A 24,117-nucleotide genomic window follows, 5' to 3' on the forward strand; every position below is an offset into this window, starting at 1 on the left:
CCTTGATTAAATTAAAATTTTCAATTTCGGCCGGACAAATAATTTATGAAATATACAAATACAGTAAAAATAAAATAAAGAAATATTCAATTTTAAAATATCTAACTTTTTTTTGGTTCTATTTAAGACAAAAAAAAAATTCAAACATTTTCTTACATGTGTAACGGGTGGAGATCCTATGTACCATATGAAACAACCCAAAAACAACAAAAAGCAAAAACAAGAAGAAACTCCATAATTCACACCGCCACATGTTTAACTATAAATGACGCAATCACCATATGAAAACTCTTATTTTTCTTCAAACTACATTGTTTCTATATTTCAAATTCTATAGACAACATAGTCATGGAAACAATGGATCAAAGACTTGTCTCAACTTGGTCTAACGTTAATTCCTCTGTCCCTCTTTCCTTTGTTCAACCACCTGAGTGTAGACCTGGTAAGGTCACAAACCCTTCAACTAAGACAATACCTTTGATTGATCTTGGAGGACATGATCATGCTCATACCATATCACAAGTTTTGAAAGCTTCTCAAGAATATGGCTTTTTTCAGGTTAATTGCTTTAACTATTTTAACATTGAAATTAACTATATTGCTCCGTCGTATCTCACGTATCAGTCATTCCACATATGTCAATGATAAAAACATGTCTAATTTTGTGTCTGAAGTCCGACACATCTGACCAACATGTTGTCCAACACTTCTCAATGATACATACACATCATATTACATGTCATTCGTGTCTAATGTTCGTATAAGTATTTTCAATGACCTAAAAAAAACTTTGAAATAGGTTATCAACCATGGGGTTTCAAAGGATTTAGTGGATGAAGCATTGAATATTTTCAAAGAATTTCATGGTATGCCTGCAAAGGAAAAGGTGAATGAATGTTCTAAAGATCCAAATGGAATTAATTGCAAGATATATGCAAGTAGTGAGAATTACAAAATAGATGCTATTCAATATTGGAAGGATACATTGACTCATCCATGTCCTCCTTCTGGAGAATTCATGGAGTTTTGGCCTCAAAAACCACCTAAATACCGGTAATTATATTTATTTTCACAATTTTTTTTATATATTTTTCTAATATTGTTATAAGTATTTATTTAAATTTATGATTAGATATATCAATTTTTATGGACTCAAATGTCTCTTATGTTATGAATGGAAAGAAATATAAGATCTACTTAAATTGATTTATAAGTTTATTTATTGACATGAATTCTGCGGTACATCTTATAATTTTTTTAATATTTTTTTTAAACTTATTTTTATAAGTTATTTAAAATAGTTTATAAAAAAAATATAATATATAAATATAATTCAAATTTATTTTAGTTATTAAAATAAGTTACATAAATTTATTCAATTTTTCTATAAACTATATATAAATTATAGTTATAATTGTTCTAATCAGAGTCGGCCTAATTAACTCGGAGACTTCAATCTAATTTAAAAAATAAGTTTAAATTTAAAAAATTATAATAATTAAAAATATCATATAAAAATATAATTAAATATTAATAAAAATGAATATATTTATATTTATTTTAATTTTTAATCTCTTCCATTTTTATATATTAAAATTTTATTATAATATTTTTTAATTATTAAATTTTTATTATAATATTTTTTTATGTTTATTAATATTAATAAGAAAAAAATTGCACATTCTAGAACTTGGAATTTCACAAATTTTATTGTCATGTGTACCAGCTTGTTGATTCTAATATTTAATTATATATTACAGGAAAATTTTATTTCTTAATTATATACTATTTAATCTCAACTTCAATTAATTTATTATTTCACAAACAAATTTGATTTGATTTGTAAGTGTTTCAGTTTGAAACCAATTGTAGTGAAGTTGATTGCATCATCAAATAGTAACGTTATTGAGAAGTTAAGATATTGTTGAAATGTGCAATAAATTGATGTAACCAAGAAACACCAAGTCAAATATACAAAATTTAACATAAAGCATTTACAAATAGATAAAACAATCACTAATTTTTTACTATATTTGAAAATGACAAATTACATTGACTTCGTCTCTCACAAAACATACCGTCACAAAAAATGGAACTTATATATTGGCTTCTAGGTTTTGTTCCCACGCGAAAAAATAGAAAAGTATTTTTGTTTCAACATCAAAAGAAAAATAGTAAGAGAGAATAGATTATGACATAATTTTATATAGTAGAAAAGGTTTTTTTTATACAATAAAGAAGATGATTTAATATACTTTTTTTATAGAAAAAGAAGATAATTTTATTAAAAATAAATAAATTATTCTCTCTTATTTAACTTAATTAGAAGTTGCCAGCAACAAAAAAAATAGAAAAAAAATACAGAGAAAACGTGTAGGTTTCAACTTATAAAAAATAGTCTGCTTGAAAAAGAAATATTGAAATGAGATAAAAACAAGATATTTTGATTATTTGACTTTTCTTTATAAATTTGGATAGAATTCTTTTTTTTTTCTTCTTTCTTTCTAGAATTCATGTTTTTAAGTTAAGTGGAGGGTAAGGCCCCAAAAGTAATATGTTTTGAGTTTTTTAAAAATATAAAAAAAAGAATAGTATTAAATAAAATTTTATAATTTTTATTAATAAAATAAAATAAATAAAATCAAATTTAAAGTTTGTATTCGCTAAAGTACAAATGCGTGACCGTTTATAATGGATAAGAATTGTAAGAGGATTTAGAATTGTTATGGAATTGAGAGCAAATTTATAAGAGATGAAACACTAATGTATTTATGTCTTTTCTATGTGTTATTATTATCCTTAAGTATCACGATATCGATATATTTATAATTCTAGGGGTCTGAAATTGAGTCTTCCTAGAATGTAAGAACCACTCCAGGAGTGGGTGGTTGATTCCCTAAAATCTAGGAAGATAGGTTAAATCCCACAATTCGTTATGTAACGTTCGGTGACCCAATACACGTATCACACATGCTCGTGCTCTATGGAATGAGACATTAAGAATTCAGTCGATATATAAAAACATGGGGCACTCACTTCGAAAAAGGGGCGTTCAAATTAATTAAAATGCAACTTGGGAAGGATAAAGGGCTAAGTGTACGCCTTTCGCCCTACCCTCAAGACCTCTTCCAATTATACCATTACATAGTCCCTCAAGCATGAGGGCTTGTAGAGGCTGAAGTGTTTTAATCCCCGACTGATCCTCGACCCTTCTTGAAGATCCTCGTTGAGGCTTTTATCCCTACCTTTAGTTCTCGAAGTTTCAAATGACCCTTAGAGATGAGACTTAGTCAAGTCCCTCAGACGAGACTTAGTTGAGTCTCTCATGCGAGACTTAATTGAGTCCCTCGGACGAGACTTCAAATGTTTAAGTGTCGTCTTTGTGTAATTGGTTTTAGGCCATGCTCCCAAGTGTTAGTGGTACATCCCACGTGTCAGCTATGGAAATGCAATTGATGATGATCTTTCTTGGGAGCGAATGTCCCTTCCCGGATATGCCTTTATTATTTTAAAGGCTTCAGGAGGTTTCCATCAAGGGGATCTGATTGTTGTCAAATGACGTGTAGGCTTCTTCGCGGGTATTCAATGTACTCTCTACATGGGGCGACAAGAATTCCTTTAAGATGATCCATCATATGATCGCCTCGAGGGGAGACAATGATTCTTTTAAGAGGATTCAATATGTAATAACCTCGAGGGGAGACAAGGATTTCTTCAAGAGGATTCAATATGAAGTCACCTCGAGGGGTAATGAGGATTCCTTTTTAAGAGGATCTAGCATGTAATCGCCTCAAGGGGGTGGCAAGGATTCTTTGTGAGGATCCAACATGTAATCGCCTCAAGGGACGAAAAGGATTCCTTTGCGAGGATCTAGAATGTAATCACCACGAGGGCCGATAAGGATTCCTTTAAGAGGATCCAACATATAATCACCTTGAGGGACGATAAGGATTCCTTTGTGAGGACCCAACATGTAATTGCCTGAAGGGACGACAAAGATTCCTTAAAGAGGATCTAACATGTTATTTCTTGAGGTACGATCTTGGTATTATTCTATCGCTCTGTGATAATCTGCATGTAAATCAGCAATAGTGTAAAAACTTGAATAAAATGAAGGCTTCGTTAAGAACCATGTGCCACTTTAATGACACAAGCAAATAGTACCCTTACAAAAACATCATTATCCATGCACAAACGGCTAAGAATATAACTTGCAAAAAATACACATCGAACAATTTTAAACTAAATGAGACCCATATTCCTAACTAGAGCTTCTAGGAGGGAGATCTTTCTCCATAACCTTCACGTTCACCGCCACTGGAACAATAAAGCCTTCTTCTTCATGAGCCTCTTCTAGTGGGGTTGCCTTCGCGTCCATGATGTTCACGCTTAGTGTTCTGACTTTCTTCAACTCCAAGCTTCTAGGAGGTATATCTTCCTCTCTAGGCTTTATGTTCGCCTCTTTTGGAACGACTGAACCTACTTCTTCAAGAGCCTCTATTGACGGGTTTTCCTTTGCGTCCATGATGTTCACACCTACTATTCTGACTTTCTTCAACTTCAAGCTTTCCACATAGAATTTTATGGAAATCTCTTGGTCCCCTTGGATAATACATACTCTCCCATCTGAGAGCGAATACTTCATACATAGATAAAAGGTAGATAGGACGGACCCCATCTGGTTGAAGGAAGGTTTCCTTATGATCATATTATACAATGAGGGCACAACAATGACTAAATATCTTACCTTGACCTATCTGGCATTTTCTTTAGTCCCGAAGATAGTTTTCAGTGTTATGTAACCCTTCACCTACTTTGGTTTGCTCGAGAACCCTACCAAATATCCCTAGAAGGGTTTGAGGTCATCCAAATATAGGCGGAGACTCTCAAATCCATTCAACTAGAGGATGTTTGTGGATCTTCCTTGATCAATCAAGACTCTTTGATCTTCCATTCATCACATTGAACATAGATCACTATGGGGTCATTGTTGTGCAGGTGAATTTCGGATGCATCATTCACTAAGAATGTAACTTTGACCTCTAGAGCTTCTCATTCGCCTGCTTTGAAGTCAACGGAAGGATTGTTAATGGCCAGGATTTGGAGGGCGTTTCTTTTTCGTGCAGAACTGGTTTCACCGCCTCCGACAAGTCCTCATGTGATGGTGTTGTGTGTGTGGAGGATAGCCTTGTGGCCTTCCTTTTTGCTCGACTCTTCTCCTAGGCAGGATCTAGGATTCTCGGGGTTAGATTCCCATGATTATGTAATTGGGCTAAGCTTAACATTCTACTTTAAGTGTTATTATCGAATCAGGTGTTTTATCTCCTTCTTGATGTGTAGGCATTCCCTGTGTGGTTCCCCTTGATATTGTGAAACTTACACCAATTGTTAGATTTTGGTCCCATGACATCCACCTTTGGGGGTGGTTGCTGAGGGATGTTATGCATGTGAATAAATTCTCGCCGTATTTGTTCTCGACATGTTTCAAAGGCGTAAATCCCTCAACGGGCCTTCCACGCTGCTTGAATTCCATTTTGTCTCTCATGGGTGATATGTACTGGTTCTTTTGTGAATTGTTTGCGTCGGCTCTCTTTTGCATCAGAAATGTTCTTTTCAGCATTACTATCCCCGTCATTGATGTAACATTCTACTCGAGTCACTACTTCAGTAAAAGACGCTGCTAGTTTTGGGAGAGGGATTCTTTGAAGTTTCCCGCCATTAGCCCATTATGAAATGCTCATACGAACATTTCCTAGTTTGAATAGACTATCTTGATTGTTGCTCATCGAAGTGGACGATGTTATAGGCTCTGACCTATGTTGAATGGACTTTTGGTGATCAATTTTCAGTGTCTGTTTGTGGCGAATTGGTGAACTAGCTTCTTCACCAGGTCTTGATAGTTGGTGGCAGAGAACGGGGAGGCCCATATACCATAACAAGGTTACGTCCCAAAAGATATCTGATAAGAGATTGCACTACAGAGAGTCAAGTTCCTCAATGATGGTCATTTGAGTGTTGATGGAGGCCATATGCTCATATGGATCGCTCCATCCATCTGTTGGTTCGTCAACAATCTCTAGCCTTCCTATAAGAGGGTTACTTGCAGGACCGACTACAAAGTCTTGGACTTAGTGTTTGAGCGTATGGTGTTTTGGTGAACGATGTCTTTTAGATATTAAAAGAGGATGAATATAACTCTTGATGAGTTAGAAAGGTAGTATAACGTAATGACAAGCAAAAATGTACTGAAAGTAAAGCAATGAAGTAAAGGAAATTTGACAAGTTAAAACGACTTATGAATGTAAAAGGAGGCAAAGGTACATTTTTTGTAGGGAGATGACTTTTTTCTCGTAAACTCTTTGGTACTTCAAGTGTACTTCCTATTGCAAATGCTAAAAATGTCACCCCCCCCCCCCAAATGATTCCTAACACTTGCTTAAATACTAATAAAGCGTAACCTTCGGGGGGTTACGAATCTATCATGAGATGACACGTGTCGGCCCACCTCTCCCATGTACGTAAATAATCGCCCACGTTCTTTGGCCTCCCACGATCTCTCTCACCATTTGGACTCTTCGACTTCGACCTGGACTCTAAGTGTCGACCAACGAATTGTCTAGCCTTCTGTCGATGGTGTTCCGACAGGTTTCCTAGTCGAATGGACTTATCTTCTTTGGGCTAAATTTGTCAGCTAACAAATTGCCCGCTGAAAAGGTTGGTTTCGACATGAGCTCGTCGATCGAGGAATTTGCCTTTTAATTTCCCAAATCTCAGTTATCCGTCTTATCACTAATTATGGCCTAGTAAGTGTTGATGAATTTTCTGCTACGCAATTCCCCAGACACTCCACCATCATTGGCAGCTATCCCTAGGTCGTGGGATATCAACCAAACCCACTTACTCTCTCACCATTTCCTCGCTAGCCATTTGTCAATCACTCAGTGCTCGACTGTTCACCTTGCCAGCCTATAAATAGTTCTTTCTTCTTCCTCAAATGTTTTTCTGCTTCCATAATAACGCATATTTCTTGCTCATATCTTCAAACAACCTCTGCATTGCAATTTGTCACCCAGAATCTCCAAACTCAACCCATTCGCTTCATCTCACAATGGCTTCTTCTTCTCATGTCAAAGAACTCACTTCCTACGCTACCGGAAACAACCCCATTGCTTTCAGACTCACTACAAATGAAGGTATAAACCGTATTCCTCAACCCACGTCTTCTGATGAAACGATGGTGAAGAACTGGCAACGCCAGATGCTAATCCCCTTCGTGGTTGATAGGAAACTTTTAGCGTTCCATGGACCTCTCGCGGATCAGAAATCTTCCCCAAAGGCTGTTGCAGCGTTTTTCCCTGGATACAAACCCACTACTCCTCTTGCCTTCGACAAATCCGTCGTACTCGACATCAGATTCATGGAGGCAAAAGCCAGGGTCTTTAGGTCCATGCCTACTCCTGACAACAAAAAATACCTGGCGTGGCTTAACAAAGTCCAACGAAAACGTCAAGACTAATGGAGGAGTGCAGATATCTATGACCTTATTCAAATATCAAGGTATGCTCATCGTGTAAATCCCTGCATGTTACTGGCGTCTCTATATTTTTGGGAAGGCTCCACCAACACATTTCAGTTGCCCTCTGGGATGTTAACACCCACAATTTTCGATGTGGTGACAATCACCAGTCTTTCGCTATTGGGGGAAGTCTTCGATCACACCCTTTCAACGGAGAATACATTCTCGTTTAGTCGGGCCAACCTTCAGAATTACATCAAAGATCACTACAACAAGGACTTCGTCGAAGTGTCCGATGAAGAACATATAGCCTTTCTTACTTTATGGCTTTCATACTACGTATTCTACCTTGGTTCTTTGCAGATAGCGAAAAGCTATATTACCCCGGTGATCCAGATTTATGAGGGTCGACAGGTGTCTTTAGGTAAACTTCTGCTAGCCTCCTTATATCAGGCTCTAGGGCTGGAAACCTTGAAACTAAAATTTCTCTCCAACAGTCCCAAGGCCTTGAATCCGTCGGGTCCTTTATGGCTTTTGCAACATTGGTTAAATGCTACTTTTGAGTATTAACTAGGATACCTCATGTCGGACCATATCGCGAGGCTAACTGAAGATCGACCGATCAAAGGAGCCAGGTTGGCTTTCACGACCTTCCAAGAGACTCCCAACACACATCTTTTCATGAAGTACTTAAATATGTTCATCGAAGCAGATAAATTCGCTCCTGGTATGGCGCCATATGTTGACCGAACCTTCGACCCTAGTGGTTCAAAGATCCTTTTCCAGGTGGCTCTCCACAGATTGCAGCCCAATCGAACGCGATATGGAGAGACTTCTTGACTCCTACCTTGTTGTCCTACAAAATTGAGCCAGGGTCGAAGGGGTTCGGTTTCATGAGCTATCAACCAAATCTGGTGGCTCGCCAGTTTGGCTTAAGCCAGATGGTCTCGAAGCCTCTAGTATCGCATGAAACCGATATTGTATGGTCCGGTCGATAATTAACTACTGATGATCATAAAGCTTGTCTCCGTTTTTGTAAATCCACTCACCGTTATGAACTTCCGGTTTTCAAATTCCAAGAATATTTTTTAACAACAATTGACTTCGACGAATGGTGGAATTCCTACCAGAGTCATTCTTTCCCAAGTGGCCAATTTCTCCAGAACATGGTTGACGCTCTCTCCACCCTCGTCTGTGATATACTGCATCCACTTCCATCCGTTAACGCTCCCGACACAAAAATCCAAATTTCTCAAGTCGACGAAGGCCGCAAAAGGGTTTATGTCACTGATTCCGTTTCCCCTTTTCCTGGGGATGTACAATACTAACAGTTTCTATTATCAGAGCCAAAAGAGGGCCATCTCCTCTACTGAGCCGACTCTAGCCAAGCCCTCGAAGAAGCAAAAAGCGCCTTCAACCCCCCATTCACAGGTATCACATATCAGCCTCATGAAAAGGTTTTTTACCTTAGCAATTTCCATTACCTTTTCACCCATCTTGAGATTCAGATACCTGAAGAAGTACCTGTAGCGGAAAATGAGGAGTCTGACGGGAGCGTGCACTCGCACATCTTTTCCACGTCGAAAGCGCCGCCCAAAGCGCCGCTTACTCCTATGCAGCGGGAAAAGGCTCAAGCCAAGAAGACTCCATCGAAGGTGGATCCAACGGCTCCGACCCCGACAATCCAAGATGATAGCGAGGAAGCTTTCACTCCTCGTGATTCAGAGAGGACTCCCACCGCTTCTCCACCTCTTGTGGATCTTCAGGTATTCGTCCACCCTTATCTCCATCATATAGGGGTTTCTCTTCATCATGTGATCTAATACTTATATCTTTCAGGGACCTGCGGGCTCTCCAATTGAGGTTGAAACTGCGGTCAAAGATAAGACCGACCATCCTTCTGCCGACGTTGTCCTGAGTCCGCAGCAGCAAGCTGAGTTTCAAATTGCCTCACCAGCGGTTCCTCAAAGTCCTGTTTCTCCACCAACTCTCAATCAGCCAAACATTGTTTATGAAAGTGCATCGACCAATGTTTTAACTTCGAGAGAAATCAGGATTATCAAACAAAAGAACCCCGTTGAGGCCCTTCAGAAGCTACAACAAACCCGCCGTCTGTCAACTGATGCGCCACTCCCATCTTCAACCACTGTTCCTCCCTCAGAGCTAAATGCTGAGGTTGTTTTCATTCTTCAGCAACTGAAGGCGTCACTCTTCGAGGGCAACTTTCTATGTGCTCTTGAAAAAGAAGAAGAACTTGCTCATGACCTTTTTAATTTCCTCGACTCACTTGCCCTTCATGATCTTCCTACCTCAATGGTCAAGTATTTCGTCGAGTTTGAGGCCTTTTTTACCCTATTTGTCAAGGACCTTAACCTTTGATAAAATGATGACCTTCAGATCAAGATGAAACTTAATGAGGCAAAGCTTGAATGGGACTCCAGTGAGGCCTGTGAACAAAAGCTCAACGAATTTGAGAATAAAAAGGAGGAACGCCTTCGTCAGCGTCAAGCCTTCGACCAACAAAACTCCCACTATCAAGCCCATATAGATGAACTCAATAGAAAGATTGATGATGTGGAAGCGCAAAAAGCTTCCTTGGAGACGACTGAGGGAATTCCATCGCAAGAAGCAGTCGACAATGAGGTTCTGAAGGGGATATCCCATGGGGAAAGAGCCCTCAAGATTGAGGCCGACATAAAATACTTGCATGGAAATAAGGTTTCTCTAGACAATAGGATTAGTCACGAGATAACCTCTTTTGAGGACTTCAAGTATAGATTCCCTGTTTGATCTTTTTTCTTGTTTTTTATTTCTCCTGTAAGGTCGTCGACCGTGTTTTGTAACGCCTTTTGTGACACTTTGAAGAATCAATGAATTTTGTTACGTTTGGATTTGGATCTCTTGTAGCATAGGTTTATATTTCTTTAAATATTTCTCGTTTACTCTCAAGACCCTTTGATCCATACCAAGTTCTTTGATCTCATAGGAATTACTGGCAAATGTTCGGATCACCTGAAATGGTCCCTCCCACTTTGGAGACCATTTACCTAGAGTTCGATCTCGACGATCCATAGGTAAAATTACTTTCAAAACATAATCATCAACCGTACAGGTTTTTTACCTTACCTTCCTGTTGTATACTTTGGTTACACGTTCTTTCTGTCGGGCCAGTATTTCCATCACAGCCAATCTTTCTTCATCTAAATCGACCAATTCGTCAAACATCATTTCCCACTATTGTTCTGACTGGAGGTCGTTATGGCATTGTACTTTGACGGACTGTAAACAGGTCTCTAATGGCAATATGGCATCGTGCCCAAACGTTAGTCGAAAAGGTGTCGAATTTGTTGCTTCATTTAGGGACGTTCAACAGGACCATTGGATTTGGTCCAAAGTCTTGTGTCAATTCTTTGGTTTTTTGGAAACATGTTTTCTAATCAAACTTATTATCACTTTGTTGGCCACTTCGACTTGGCCATTTGCTTGTGCGTAGTAAGGTGTATAGGTAACCAACCTAAAACCTGTTTCGCCAACGAACTCTTGCATCCTTTGTCCCACAAACACTGACCCTTGATATGTGGTAATGGTCTCTGGGATGTCGAATCTATATATAATATGTTTTTCGATGAATTTAATCACCACCTCCTGATCCACCTTCACCAGGGGGACGACTTTGATCCACTTAGTGAAGTAGTCTATCCCAACTAGGATGAACTTCTGTTGCTTCAACGAAGCTGGCTGAATTTCTCCAATGACGTATAACGCCCACCCCCTAAAAGGTCATGACTTGATGATCGCATACAACTCACTCGTTGGCATGTGTTGAACACTTGTATGCCTTTGGCATTCTTGGTATCCCTTGGTGAACTCGGTCCAATCTTACAACATACTGGGGCAATAAATACCTTGCCGAAACAACAACCACTTCATCTTATAGCCTGGCTAGTGCGCACCACAGGCTCCACTATGCACCTCATATATGGCCAAATACACTTCAGTATCTCCCAGACATTTAAGTAATACCCCTTATGGTATTTTCTTCAGCAATTCATTTCCTGACAACACATAGCTTAAAGCTCTGTATTTGATTTTCCTTTCAGTGCCTCCGACTGGGTTCTCTAAATATTCCATAATTGGTTTACTCCAGTATATTGGTGATGAACTATTGAGAGTGAAAACTCCATGTCCACATGACTTCTTAACCCCACAAGCTTCCTGACATTCTTCGTCGACCCCTTCAAAGCGTCTGCTACACCATTGGCCTATCCTTGATGATACTACAACTCAAAATCATACTCCTTTAAAAATTCCATCCAACGCCTTTGTCTCATGTTTAGATATTTCTGATCAAATAAATACTTCAGGCTTTTGTGATCACTTAACACGGTGAACTTTGATCCATAAAGATAATGCCTCTAAATTTTTAAGGGGAACACAATTGCTGCTAACTCTAAGTCGTGAGTTGGGTAGTTTCTCTCGTGCACCTTCAACGGTCTTGATGCATAAGCTATCCGTTTCCTTTCTTGCATCAACATACAACCAAGACCTTGATATGACGCATCACAACACACATCAAATTGTCCTGATGGGTCTGGTCAGATGAGTATTGGTGATGAAGTCAATATTTCCTTCAACTTTTGAAAACTTTCTTCACACTCTTTTATCCATTCAAAGTTTTTAATTTTCCTTGTTAACTGAGTCATAAGCAAAGCGATATTTGAAAATCCTTCGATGAACCTCAAATAATATCCAGCTAGTCCAAGAAAACTTCGAATCTCGCCAACATTCTCTGGACTTTCTCACTTTGTTACTACTTCGAATTTACTCGGGACTACTACTCTTCTTTACTGGTTATATGACCAAAAAATTGTACCTCCTTCAACCAAAATTCACATTTCGAGAATTTCGCGTACAATTGACGGTCCTTTCGTATATGTAGCACAATTCTCAAATGTTCTTCGTGCTCTACCTCATTCTTGGAATAAATCAAAATGTCATCGATAAAAACTACAACAAATTGATCTAAGTACGACCTAGAGACCCTATTCACGTAATCCATGAATACTGGTGGAGCATTAATCAAACCAAACGTCATAACTAAGTACTCATAGTGTCCATAACGGGATCTAAAAGTTGTTTTTGGAATATCATCCTCATTCACCCTGATCTGATGATATCCAGACTTCAGGTTAATCTTCGAGAATACTGATGCTCCCTTCAAATGATCCATCAAGTCATTGATTCTAGGCAACATATACTTATTTTTACAGTAGCTTTATTAAGATGTTTGTAATTTACACAAAGTCTAGAATAACCATCCTTCTTCTGGACAACTAAGATTGGAGGTCCCCATGGCGATACACTTGGTCTAATAAATTCCTTCTCTAACATCTCATCTAATTGTTTCTTTAACTCAGCCAGCTCTGAGGGTGACATTCAATAAGGAGATATAGAAATTGGTCTAGTTCCTGAAATCAAGTATATAGCAAACTCCACTTCCCTAACCGATGGTGAACCTGAAACATCTTCTGGAAAAACTTCCAGGAATTCACATACTACTGGAAAATTTTCAACACTAGGGGTTTCTCCTACTGACACGGAGAATAACATCATAAATTTTTGAGTGAGAGTTTCAATCTTTATGACTTTTCCACTATCTTTTCCAAACGTTAATTTTTTTCTTGCACACCAATTTTACATCATTGGCTGATAACCAATTCATTCCTAAGATGACATTTAGGTTTTGTAGCAGGAGTACCACAAGATCTACTAAGAATCTTCTATTTTCTAAAATTACTGGGCTGTCTACACAGACTGAACAAGTTACCATTCTTTCTCCTGAGGGAGTTGTAATGGTCAACTTATAGTTGAGATCAAAAATTTCAAATCCCAAAATTTCCGCACAAGGTTTAGATATAAATGAATGTGTACCTCATGAATCGAATAATACTGATACCATCTTATCTTCAATTAGACACATACCTTGGACTAACCCAACTGACTTTGAGACCTCAGCTCCTCTAACTGCGAATACTCTTCCGGTGGTTGGCTTTTTCTGATTCTGAGGTCTTTAACCAACATTTGGGCCTCTGTTCCTTTCTTTACCTACATTTTTATTGTTTATTATGCCACTTTTTTGGCTTGTTGGTTGATTTTGTACTTGGGGACAATCTTTGAGAAAACGGCCCTTCGGACCACATCGAAAACAAGCTCTAATATTTCTATTTGGACAATCTTTGTTAAGATGTACCCCTCCATAATTGTAACACTTGAACATTAACCTCCTTGAATCCTGGTTATGATATGGTGTAGGCCTTTGATATGGCATACCCCCTTGTTGGGTCCTTCCTCCATGGCCTTAATTAAAATGCCCCTTGTGATTGTTGTTTCGGGTTGGTCCTCCTTATCCATATTTATTCTTCCTATTGTCAATTCCTTCAAACTTCAAACACCTTTCTATCAGCTCACAAAAGCACACAATATGCAGAGGTAGAACCGCCCTCTAGATATCATATTTCAATCCATCTTGATACTTTTCACACATCCATTCTTCCCTTGGATGCAAGCGGTAAAATTTAGAATACTTTAGCAAGGATTCGAACTTCCTAGTATACTCTCCCATTGTCATGATACCTTTACGCAGGGTCTAGAATAACCTATCCTTCTCTTTCTTACATAACTTTGGAAAATGCTTCCCCAAAAATTCTTCTTTGAACAAGATCCAGTTGATCTCTCTTCCTTCCTCTTCTAATAATCTATCTTTTCCTCTCCACAAGGCTTCAGCATCACCTGTCAGCATGAATGTTGCATAACCGACTCTTTTATTCTCTCTACAGGGAGTGAAAGAAAATATATTTTTTATCTCTTGCAATCATTTCTCAGCACCCTCTGGATTAAAGTCACCACCAAACTATGGTGGTTTACCTTTCAGAAGTGAGTTCAATCCCGTATCTTCATGCATGGTTTCTCTTTGTTGTTGCTGAAAAAGTTGATGATCTTGAGTGATTTGCAGGATTTGAGCATTTTGTTGTGTTTGAGCTAACACAATTGCAGCAAGTTCACAAACATCTTGAGTGTCAGCTTGAGAGTTCGTTCCAGTTTGGGAATGATCTTCTCGTCACATGGGGATATTAGCTTCCCCTTCGGGAGTAGCTTCACTACTCACATTCCTACCTACACCTCTACTAGCGCCTTTACCAACACTCCTACCACACCTCGCATTTCTGATGTTCTGAACCATAACATTCTGAAAAGGATAAGTTATTAGGTTCAATCATTCACAAGACATAAAGAACATAACAAATATGTATATTTATATCCCAATGAATGATTCATTGATAAGGATTTCGTCAATTCTCTCACATGCAATGGATATTTATGTTTAAAATGTTGAATTAGTGCTTAACGTTAGACATGATTATATCTAGAATTCGGGCTAACATAATCAACATTTAATGTATAAACAAAATATATCAATTTATTCAATAACAATGATTACAAAAACCATGATCATGATTTAAAAATCATGATTTTAAAACCTCTTTTAATAAACCAAGCTAAGACTAAAGGACCTTCTTAGTGGTGTCAAGCTTTATGTCAAATCAATTAAATATCTTGTCTATTTCTTCTTAGCATGATCCTTATCTCTATATAATCAGTTCAGTTTATACAATGAATAATTTATGGTTGACTTCCCAGGTAAGAGAGGTGTATCGTAAAGGACATAGTCGACCAAGTCTTTTCTTAGCGAGAACCCAACCAAATACAACTACTCAATGTATCCAACTTCCCTTCTTTTATTGGGGATCTAACACTTAATATCTATCAATGTTCTAGTATGACTTTGTGTAAATAATTGGTGAGAAATGTATGAGAGTTTAATTTCGTAATGTTTCATGACATAAGATCATGTGGGATATTAATAGAAAAATATTTTTTTTATAAAATGAAATGATAAATATAATAATAATAATAATAATAATAATAATAATAATAATAATAATAATAATAATAACAAGAACATAACTATTTAATATATTTATTAACTTAAGTTTTTTTAAAAATTAGTTTGTAGAGTAAAATGGTGATATTCAAATAAAATAAAATAAAATAATAATAATAATAATAATAATAATAATAATAATAATAATAATAAAAGTAATAATAATAGTAATAATAAAAATAATATGGATAATTAATTAACTTAAAATTAAGTATTTTAAATATTAATTTCAAAGTTTAGTTTGTAAAATGAAAGGATGATATTCAAATTGAATAATAATATTAATAATAAAGATAATAGATAATTATTTAATAAATTAATTATTATAGTCAATAGTTTCGATGTTTATTTTGTAATAATTAGTGATGTTAAAATTTCAAATATAATCGAATATATTATTTACGATATGTAAATTAGGATGTTACAAATTCGACCACCTGATAATAGAGGTCGGTCAATGTTTGTCGTTTTGAGGTTCTTACATGACACCTTGACCAAAAATAAAAATCTCGATTAAATTAGAATTTTAAATTTCATACCTCGACCGGACAAATAATTTATGAGATATACAAATATAGTAAAAATAAAATAAATAAATATTCAATTTTAAAATATCTAACTTATTTTTTTGTTCTATTTAAGACAAAAAAAAATTCAAACATTTTCTTACATGTGTAACGGGTGGAGATCCTATGTACCATATGAAACAACCCAAAAACAACAAAAAGCAAAAACTAGAAAACGTGTAGGTTTCAACTTATAAAAAATAGTCTGCTTGAAAAAGAAATATTGAAATGAGATAAAAACAAGATATTTTGATTATTTGACTTTTCTTTATAAATTTGGATAGAATTCTTTTTTTTTTCTTCTTTCTTTCTAGAATTCATGTTTTTAAGTTAAGTGGAGGGTAAGGCCCCAAAAGTAATATGTTTTGAGTTTTTTAAAAATATAAAAAAAATAGTATTAAATAAAACTTTATAATTTTCATTAAAAAAATAAAATAAATAAAAACATTTTTAAAGTTTGTATTTGCTAAAGTACAAATGTGTGACCGTTTATAGTGGATAAAAGTTATGGAATTGACAGCAAATTCACATGAGATGAAAAACTAATGTATTTGTGTCTTTTCTATGTGTTATTGATTATCCCTAAGTATCATGATACCGATATATTTATAGCTTTAGGGGTCTGAAATCGAGCCTTCCTAGAATGTAGTAACCACTCCAGGAGTGGGTGGTTAATTCCCTAAAATCTAGGAAGTTATGTTAAATCCCACAATCCATTATGTAAAGTTCGATGACCCAATACACGTATCACGCACGATCGCGCTCTATGGAACGAGACATTAAGGATTCAGTCGATATATAAAAACAAGGGGCACTCAATCTGAAATTGGGGCGTTCAAATTAATGAAAATGCAACTTCGAAAGGATAAAGGGCTAAACGTACGCCTTTCGCCCTACCCTCAAGACCTCTTCCAATTATTCCATTACATAGTCCCTCAAGCACGAGGGCTCGTAGAGGCTGAAGTGTTTTAATCCCCGACTGATCCTCGTCCCTTCTTGAAGATCTTCGTTGAGGCTTTTATCCCTACATTTAATTTCCAAAGTTTCAAATGACCCTTAGAGATGAGACTTAGTTGAGTCCCTCAGGCGAGACTTAGTTGAGTCTCTCATGCGGGACTTAATTGAGTCCCTCGGGCGAGACTTCAAATGTTGAGGTGTCGTCTTTGTGTAGTTGGTTTTAGGCCATGCTCCCAAGTGTTAGTGGTACATCTCATGTGTCAGCTATGGAAATTCAATTCATGATGATCTTTCTTGGGAGCGAATGTCCCTTCCCGGATATGCCTTTATTCTTCTAGAGGCTTCAGGAGGTTTCCATAAAGGGGATCTGATTGTTGTCAGATGACATGTAGGCTCCTTCGCGTGTATTCAATGTACTCGCTACATGGGGCGACAAGGATTCCTTTAAGATGATCCATCATATGATCACCTCGAGGGGTGACAATGATTCTTTTAAGAGGATTCAATATGTAATCACCTCGAGGGGCGACAAGGATTTCTTCAAGAGGATTCAACATGAAGTCGCCTTGAGGGTCAGTAAGGATTACTTTTTAAGAGGATCTAGCATGTAATCGCCTCGAGGGGGTGGCAAGGATTCTATTTGAGGATCCAACATGTAATCGTCTTGTGGGACGAAAAGGATTTCTTTGCAAGGATCTAGAATGTAATCACCACGAGGACCGACAAGGATTCCTTTAAGAGGATCCAACATATAATCACCTTGAGGGACGATAAGGATTCCTTTGTGAGGATCCAACATGTAATCGCCTCAAGGGGCAACAAAGATTCCTTAAAGAGGATCTAACATGTAATTTTATCGAGGTGCGGTCTTGGTATTATTCTATCGCTCTGTGATAATCTGCATGTAAATCAGCAATAGTGTAGAAACTTGAATAAAATGAAGGCTTTATTAAGAACCATGTGACACTTTAATGACACATGCAAATAATACCCTTACAAAAACTTCACTATCCATACACAAATGGCTAAGAAAAAAACTTGCCAAAAATACACATCAAACAATTTTAAACCAAAATGAGACCCATAGTCTTGACTAAAGCTTTTAGGAGGGAGATCATTCTCCACAACCTTCACGTTCACCGCTTCTGGAACAACGAAGCCTTCTTCTTCGTGATCCTCTCCTAGTGGGTATGCCTTTGCGTCCATGGTGTTCACGCTTAGTGTTATGACTTTCTTTAATTCCAGGCTTCTAGGAAGGATATCCTCCTCCCTAGGCCCCATGTTCGCCTCTTTTAGAACGACATGACCTACCTCTTCAAGAACCTCTACTGATGAGTTTTCCTTTGCGCCCATGATATTCACACCTACTGTTCTGAATTTCTTCAACTTCAAGCTTTCCACATATCATTTTCTCGAAATATCTTGGTCCCCTTGGATAATACCTACTTGCCCGTCTGAGAGCGAATACTTCATACATAGCTAAAAGGTAGATAAGATGGACCCCATCTGGTTGAAGGAAGGTTGCCTTATGATCATATTATACAATGAGGGAACATGAATGACTAAATATTTTCCCTTGACCTGGTTGGCATTTTCTTCTGTCCCGAAGACAGTTCTCAGTGTTGTGTAACCCTTCACCTGCTTTGGTTTGCTCTAGAACCCTACCAAATATCCCTAGAAGGGTTTGAGGTCATCTAAATCTAGGCGGAGCCTCTCGAATGCATCCAACTAGAGGATGTTTGTGGATCTTCCTTGATCAATCAGAACTCTTTGATTTTCCATTCATCATATTGAAAAGAGATCACCATGGGGTCATTGTTGTACGGGTGAATTTTGGATGCATCCTTCACTAAGAATGTAATTTTAACCTCTAGAGCTTCTCATTCGCCGACTTTGTAGCAATTGAATGATTGTTAATGGCCTGGATTTGGCGGGCGTTTCTTTTTCGTGCATATCTGGTTTCACTGCCTCCGATGAGTCCTCTTGTGATGGTCTGAAGGAGAAGAGCGATCCAAAATGCAGCGGAATTTAAAAATTTCTCCTTTAGTGATCCTTACAAATGGACATGAATAGTGATAGAATTGTTACCTCTTGTGGCGATTGTAACCTTTGATGCAGATCTACGGAGCGATCACAAACGTTGAACGATGACAACGCCTCTACTCAGTTCACACGAACGGATTCCTTCAATCTCAGTGCTAGCTGCTACGAATGAAGGCTTTGAGTGAATGAGAGAGAGAGAGAGAGAGAGAGAGAGAGAGAAAACAAAATTGCAATTACACCAATGTTTCTGCACAAGGGTTCTATTTATAAAACCACTTGTGTGGACTGCAAGCTAAAAAACCCACTTAAGTGTATGTGGCCCATATCTTATAATATGCCAAAATCACTTAAGCGTGTGGTACCTTACCATATTTCGTATTCTACTTAAGTGCATCGTACCTTATGATGTTCTACAATTCACTTAAGTGCATTGTACCTTACGGTGTTTCTTAGTTACTCTATCTCTCATCAATCCGTCCTTTTGTGTGTGACCCTGTAGGTTTTTGCGGCATTGGCAATTATATTAAATCACGTATTTAACATAATAAACAGTGAGCGGTATCTAGCAGCACAACACTGCTACCCAAGATACGAAAATGTCATGTGATTTGACAAATCCTTTTGTGATAATACTTATGTGTACAATTACCCTTTTACCCTTATGTATATACTGAACACAAGGCATAGACCGTGTCATCCTTGTCCAGTTCAATATTGAGCCCATAGACATTTGTCCTATTACGCAGGATGGGCAAATTCCATCTAGGTCACTCATGTCCCTCAGCATGCTTCGTGGAGTACCCATCAACTATCTTTATGGTCATCCAGTTATGGATAAAGTTTGATCAACAATAAGGCACTCGACTCTACATCTAGGGTCCATAGTGATTTCAGGTCGAAGGGTGGTATACACCATTATCACCATGAGAATAACTTATGACACTTTGCATAACATTCTATATAGTATTCTCATAGCGGGTCAATCCAGTATAAATATTACTCTTAATATTCATACCTATGTTTAAGATTTGATAACTCCTTATCCATGATCCATGAGATGTGATCATCAATCTATATACATAATAGTCTTAATGCTTTAATGTTATCCCACTTCACAATAAAGCTCGACTACAAATATTTTAATAGTGTCCTTATGTTTAATGTGATCTCATGATTAAGTCACACTTGATACATTAAACGGACTAGCTATTCTAGGGACTTTATTAAAGAAACATAATAAAGAAAAAGCCTTTTATTATTAATAAATAATTCGATACAAGTCCCAAAAGTATTAGCCTCTAGGGCTTACACCAACAGTTGGGTGTGTGGCGGATAGCCCTGTGGCCTTCCTTTCTGCTCGACTCTTCTCTCAAGATAGATCTAGGACTCTCGGGGTTAGATTCCCATGATTATCTAGTTGGGCTAAGCTTAATATTCTTCTTTAAGTGTTCCTCTCGAATCAGGTGCTCTATCTCCTTCTTGATGTGTAGGCATTACCTGTGTGGTACCCCTTGATATTGTGGAAGTTACACTAATTGTTAGGTTATGGTCACATGACATCCACCTTTGGGGGAAGTGGCTGAGGGATGTGATGCATGTGAATAAATTTTCGCCATATTTGTTTTCGACGAGTTTCAAAGGCGTAAAACCCTCAATGGGCTTTCCATGTTGCTTGAATGTCATTCTGTGTCTCATGGGTGACGTGTACTGGTTCTTTCGTGAACTGTCTGCACCGGTAGTGCTCTCTTTTGCGTCACAAATGTTCTTTTCAGCATTCTTCTCCCCGCCCTTGATGTAACATTCTACTTACGTCACTACTTCGGAAAAAGACACTGCTAGTTTTGGGGAGAGGAATTCGTTGAAGTTTCCCGCCATGAGCCCGTTATGAAATGCTCTTACGAACATTTCGTAGTTTGGATGGACTAACTTGATTGTTTCTCATCGAAGGGGATGATGCACTCCCTCAATGACTATGATGGGCTCTGACTTATGTTGAATGGACTTATGGCAGTCAACTTTCAGTGTCTGTTTGCGGCGAATTGGTGGACTAGCTTCTTCACCAGGTCTTAATAGTTGGTGATAGAGAACGGGGAGACCCATATACCATCTCAAGGTTATGTCTCTAAAGATGTCTGATAAGAGCTTGCGCTATAGAAAGTTAAGATCCTCAATGATGCCCATCTGAGTGTTGATGGAGGCCACATGGTCATATGGATCGCTCCATCCATCGAACTTAGCCAACGATGGCGACTTAAAGTTCTCTGGAACCGACATCTCCCACATCTCGTCTAATAGGAGTTTGGGATCCAATGTTTCCAGCTCGTCCACCATATCAGTTTCTTGCTAGCGCTGTTGAATATGAAGAATGTTATTAACCATGATTTGGTTATGGCGAGGAAAGTCATCCATATCAGCACATATCTCCGCTATGACACTTTTATCGCTGTCAGATTTCTCACTAACTGAAGTCGTTGTCTTTTTGTTCACCATGATGAATGATGAGCGCAAAGACAATACTCCAGCCAAATGATGTGATGGTGGCCCAAGTAAGCTTTATCGGGGCCACACAGTGGGTGCTAACTATACTTACTAAAAGTACAAATGTGTGACAAACCCTAGTGGATAAAGCTTGTGAGAGGCTTTAGGCTGTTATGGTATTGAGAGCTAGCTCACGTGAGGTGAGAAGTTATTGTATATATGTCTTTTCTTTGTGTTATTAATTGTCCCTAAGTATCACAATATTGATGTATTTATAACTCCAGTGATCTAAAACCGGGTCTTCCTAGAATATAGCAACCATTCCATGAGTGGGTGGTTGATTCCTTGAAATCTAGGAAGTGAGGTTAAATCCCATTATCCCTTATGTAATATTCGTTGACTCAGTACATATCTCTTGCACGATCACAACTATGGACGAAAACGTTAAGAATTCAGACGATATATCTGAACAAGGGGCACTCGATCTAAAAGAGGGGTGCTCGAACTAATCAAAGAGCGAGTTGCAAGGACGAGAGATTAAAGGTATGTCTTCCGCGCATCCTTGAGTCTTCTTCCAATTATACCACTAAAAAGTTAATATTGTCTGAACACATATTAAATTATAGACTTTATTATCAATAAAAAAATAATAATAAGCAAAGTCGATTACAAATTCAATAAATAATTTTTATATTTTAAAATGTCTAAAACATAAAACTCACTAAGTTTAAGTAATTGAATGTTTGGATTTATATTAATTATTGTCAACTTTGTCTAAATAAAAAAAATTACAAAAATAATGTTATGAGTTTTAAAATTGTATCATCATATATAATTTATCTTAAGCCTTGACATCTATTAGGCCAGCCTCCATATTTCTATTATCTTTCGTTTTTATTTTTAACATTGCAATTAAAAAGGAAAATTTTAGTATAATCTCTTAATATTTCTGTCTCAAATTTTACTCCAAAGAAACAAATTTTTTTGTTGGATTATTTCAGTGAGATTGTTGGTAAATATACACAAGAATTAAACAAATTGGGACATGAAATTTTGGAGATGCTTTGTGAAGGGTTAGGGCTAAAGCCAGGATATTTCATTGGTGAACTTAGTGAAAATCCAATAGTACTAGCTCATCATTACCCTCCATGTCCAGATCCAAGTTTAACTTTAGGCCTAGCCAAACATAGAGACCCTACACTCATCACTCTTCTACTTCAAGATCAAGAGGTTCATGGACTTCAAGTTCTTAAGGATGATCAATGGATTCCAGTTGAACCTATTCCCAATGCTTTTGTTGTTAACATTGGTTTAATCTTGCAGGTAAAATAAAATCTAATCATTAATTTGTTCTTTTAGTTAAATTCTATTAAGTTTCATAATATAATATAATCTTTTTTTTCTCCAGATTATTACCAATGGAAGGCTTGTTGGTGCTGAACATCGAGTTGTGACGAATTCGAGAAGTGCAAGAACATCTGTTGCGTATTTCATATATCCTTCCTTTTCAAGAATGATAGAACCAGCACAAGAATTGGTAGATGAAATCACTCCTCCAATTTATAAGTCTATGTCATTTGGAGAATTTCGTAAAAATTTCTATGAAAAAGGACCCAAAATTGAACAAGTATTGCATTCCTAATAAAATCAGAGAAAAATTACTAAGAGAACTTGTGTATTTCTCTTATTTGAAAAGTGAAATAAATGGGGGGAGAAATAATTTTGTGTATTGGACTGTAAAATTTTCTATATATTATGAAGAAATATAACTTTTGTCATTTATATCCTCGTTATTTTTCTTTCTTTTTTTACCACAAGAATATAAATCACTGCTATAGAATAGTAAAGTATGCATATTTTGATTTTTGGTGTATGCAACAACAACCATCAAAGAAGAAATTTTAGCAAAAAGAAAAAGAGTAACATCATTGAATACGACATTTTTCTCTATTTTGGTTTTTGTTTAGAACTTGTTTATTCCAATTAGCATGCTCAGGTTTTGGATCAAACCACAGTGTGCTATTGGATGATAAGTCACTTTGAGAAAATAACTTATACTCCTTTTAGAATCAAGATCATTTATTCTTGATTTTAAAAGGAGTATAAATTGACTAAAAAATATTGATTAAATCCAATTATGGATTAGAGAAAGCTTCTTGGAGTTGAATACTTTTATTATTTAAGTTTTAGAAAAATTTGGATTAAAAAATGTCATGTTTAAATCTTGTGCACACAAGAAGGTTAGTGAGATTATTTGCATAATCTAGTATAATATGTAGACGACATACTAATCTTCAAAACAAATTCCCTACACCACAAATATAGGACATGGTTAAGAAAATGGTTTTGATGAAATTTTTAGGTCATGTTTCCTAAAACTTTAGGAATCATAATATAGATATAGATTGTTGATTCACCTCGACCTTATCCTAGGTACATATATTGACGAAGTGTTGAGACTCTAAATATGCTTGTTCTCACATTAAGATTATTGCACATGTCACGTGATGCTTTATCTGATGGGTAATTCCATATCTCATTGAATGAGAGGATGA

The 24,117-nt window shown here is 36.9% G+C and overlaps 1 protein-coding gene across 1 annotated transcript; it reads left to right on the top strand.

Moving 5' to 3' along the window:
- The first annotated feature begins 307 nt into the window (after positions 1 to 307).
- On the top strand, positions 308 to 23,336 carry LOC127120949 (hyoscyamine 6-dioxygenase). The gene is made up of 4 exons (XM_051051577.1): positions 308 to 558; positions 800 to 1,053; positions 22,564 to 22,885; positions 22,971 to 23,336. Exons 1-4 carry the CDS (start codon positions 349 to 351, stop codon positions 23,202 to 23,204), a joined length of 1,020 nt encoding a protein of 339 aa, XP_050907534.1. The 5' UTR covers positions 308 to 348; the 3' UTR covers positions 23,205 to 23,336.
- Positions 23,337 to 24,117: the final 781 nt, after the last annotated feature.

The sequence above is a fragment of the Lathyrus oleraceus genome, chromosome 1 (genome assembly GCF_024323335.1).
Source record: "Lathyrus oleraceus cultivar Zhongwan6 chromosome 1, CAAS_Psat_ZW6_1.0, whole genome shotgun sequence".
Lineage (NCBI taxonomy): Eukaryota > Viridiplantae > Streptophyta > Magnoliopsida > Fabales > Fabaceae > Lathyrus > Lathyrus oleraceus.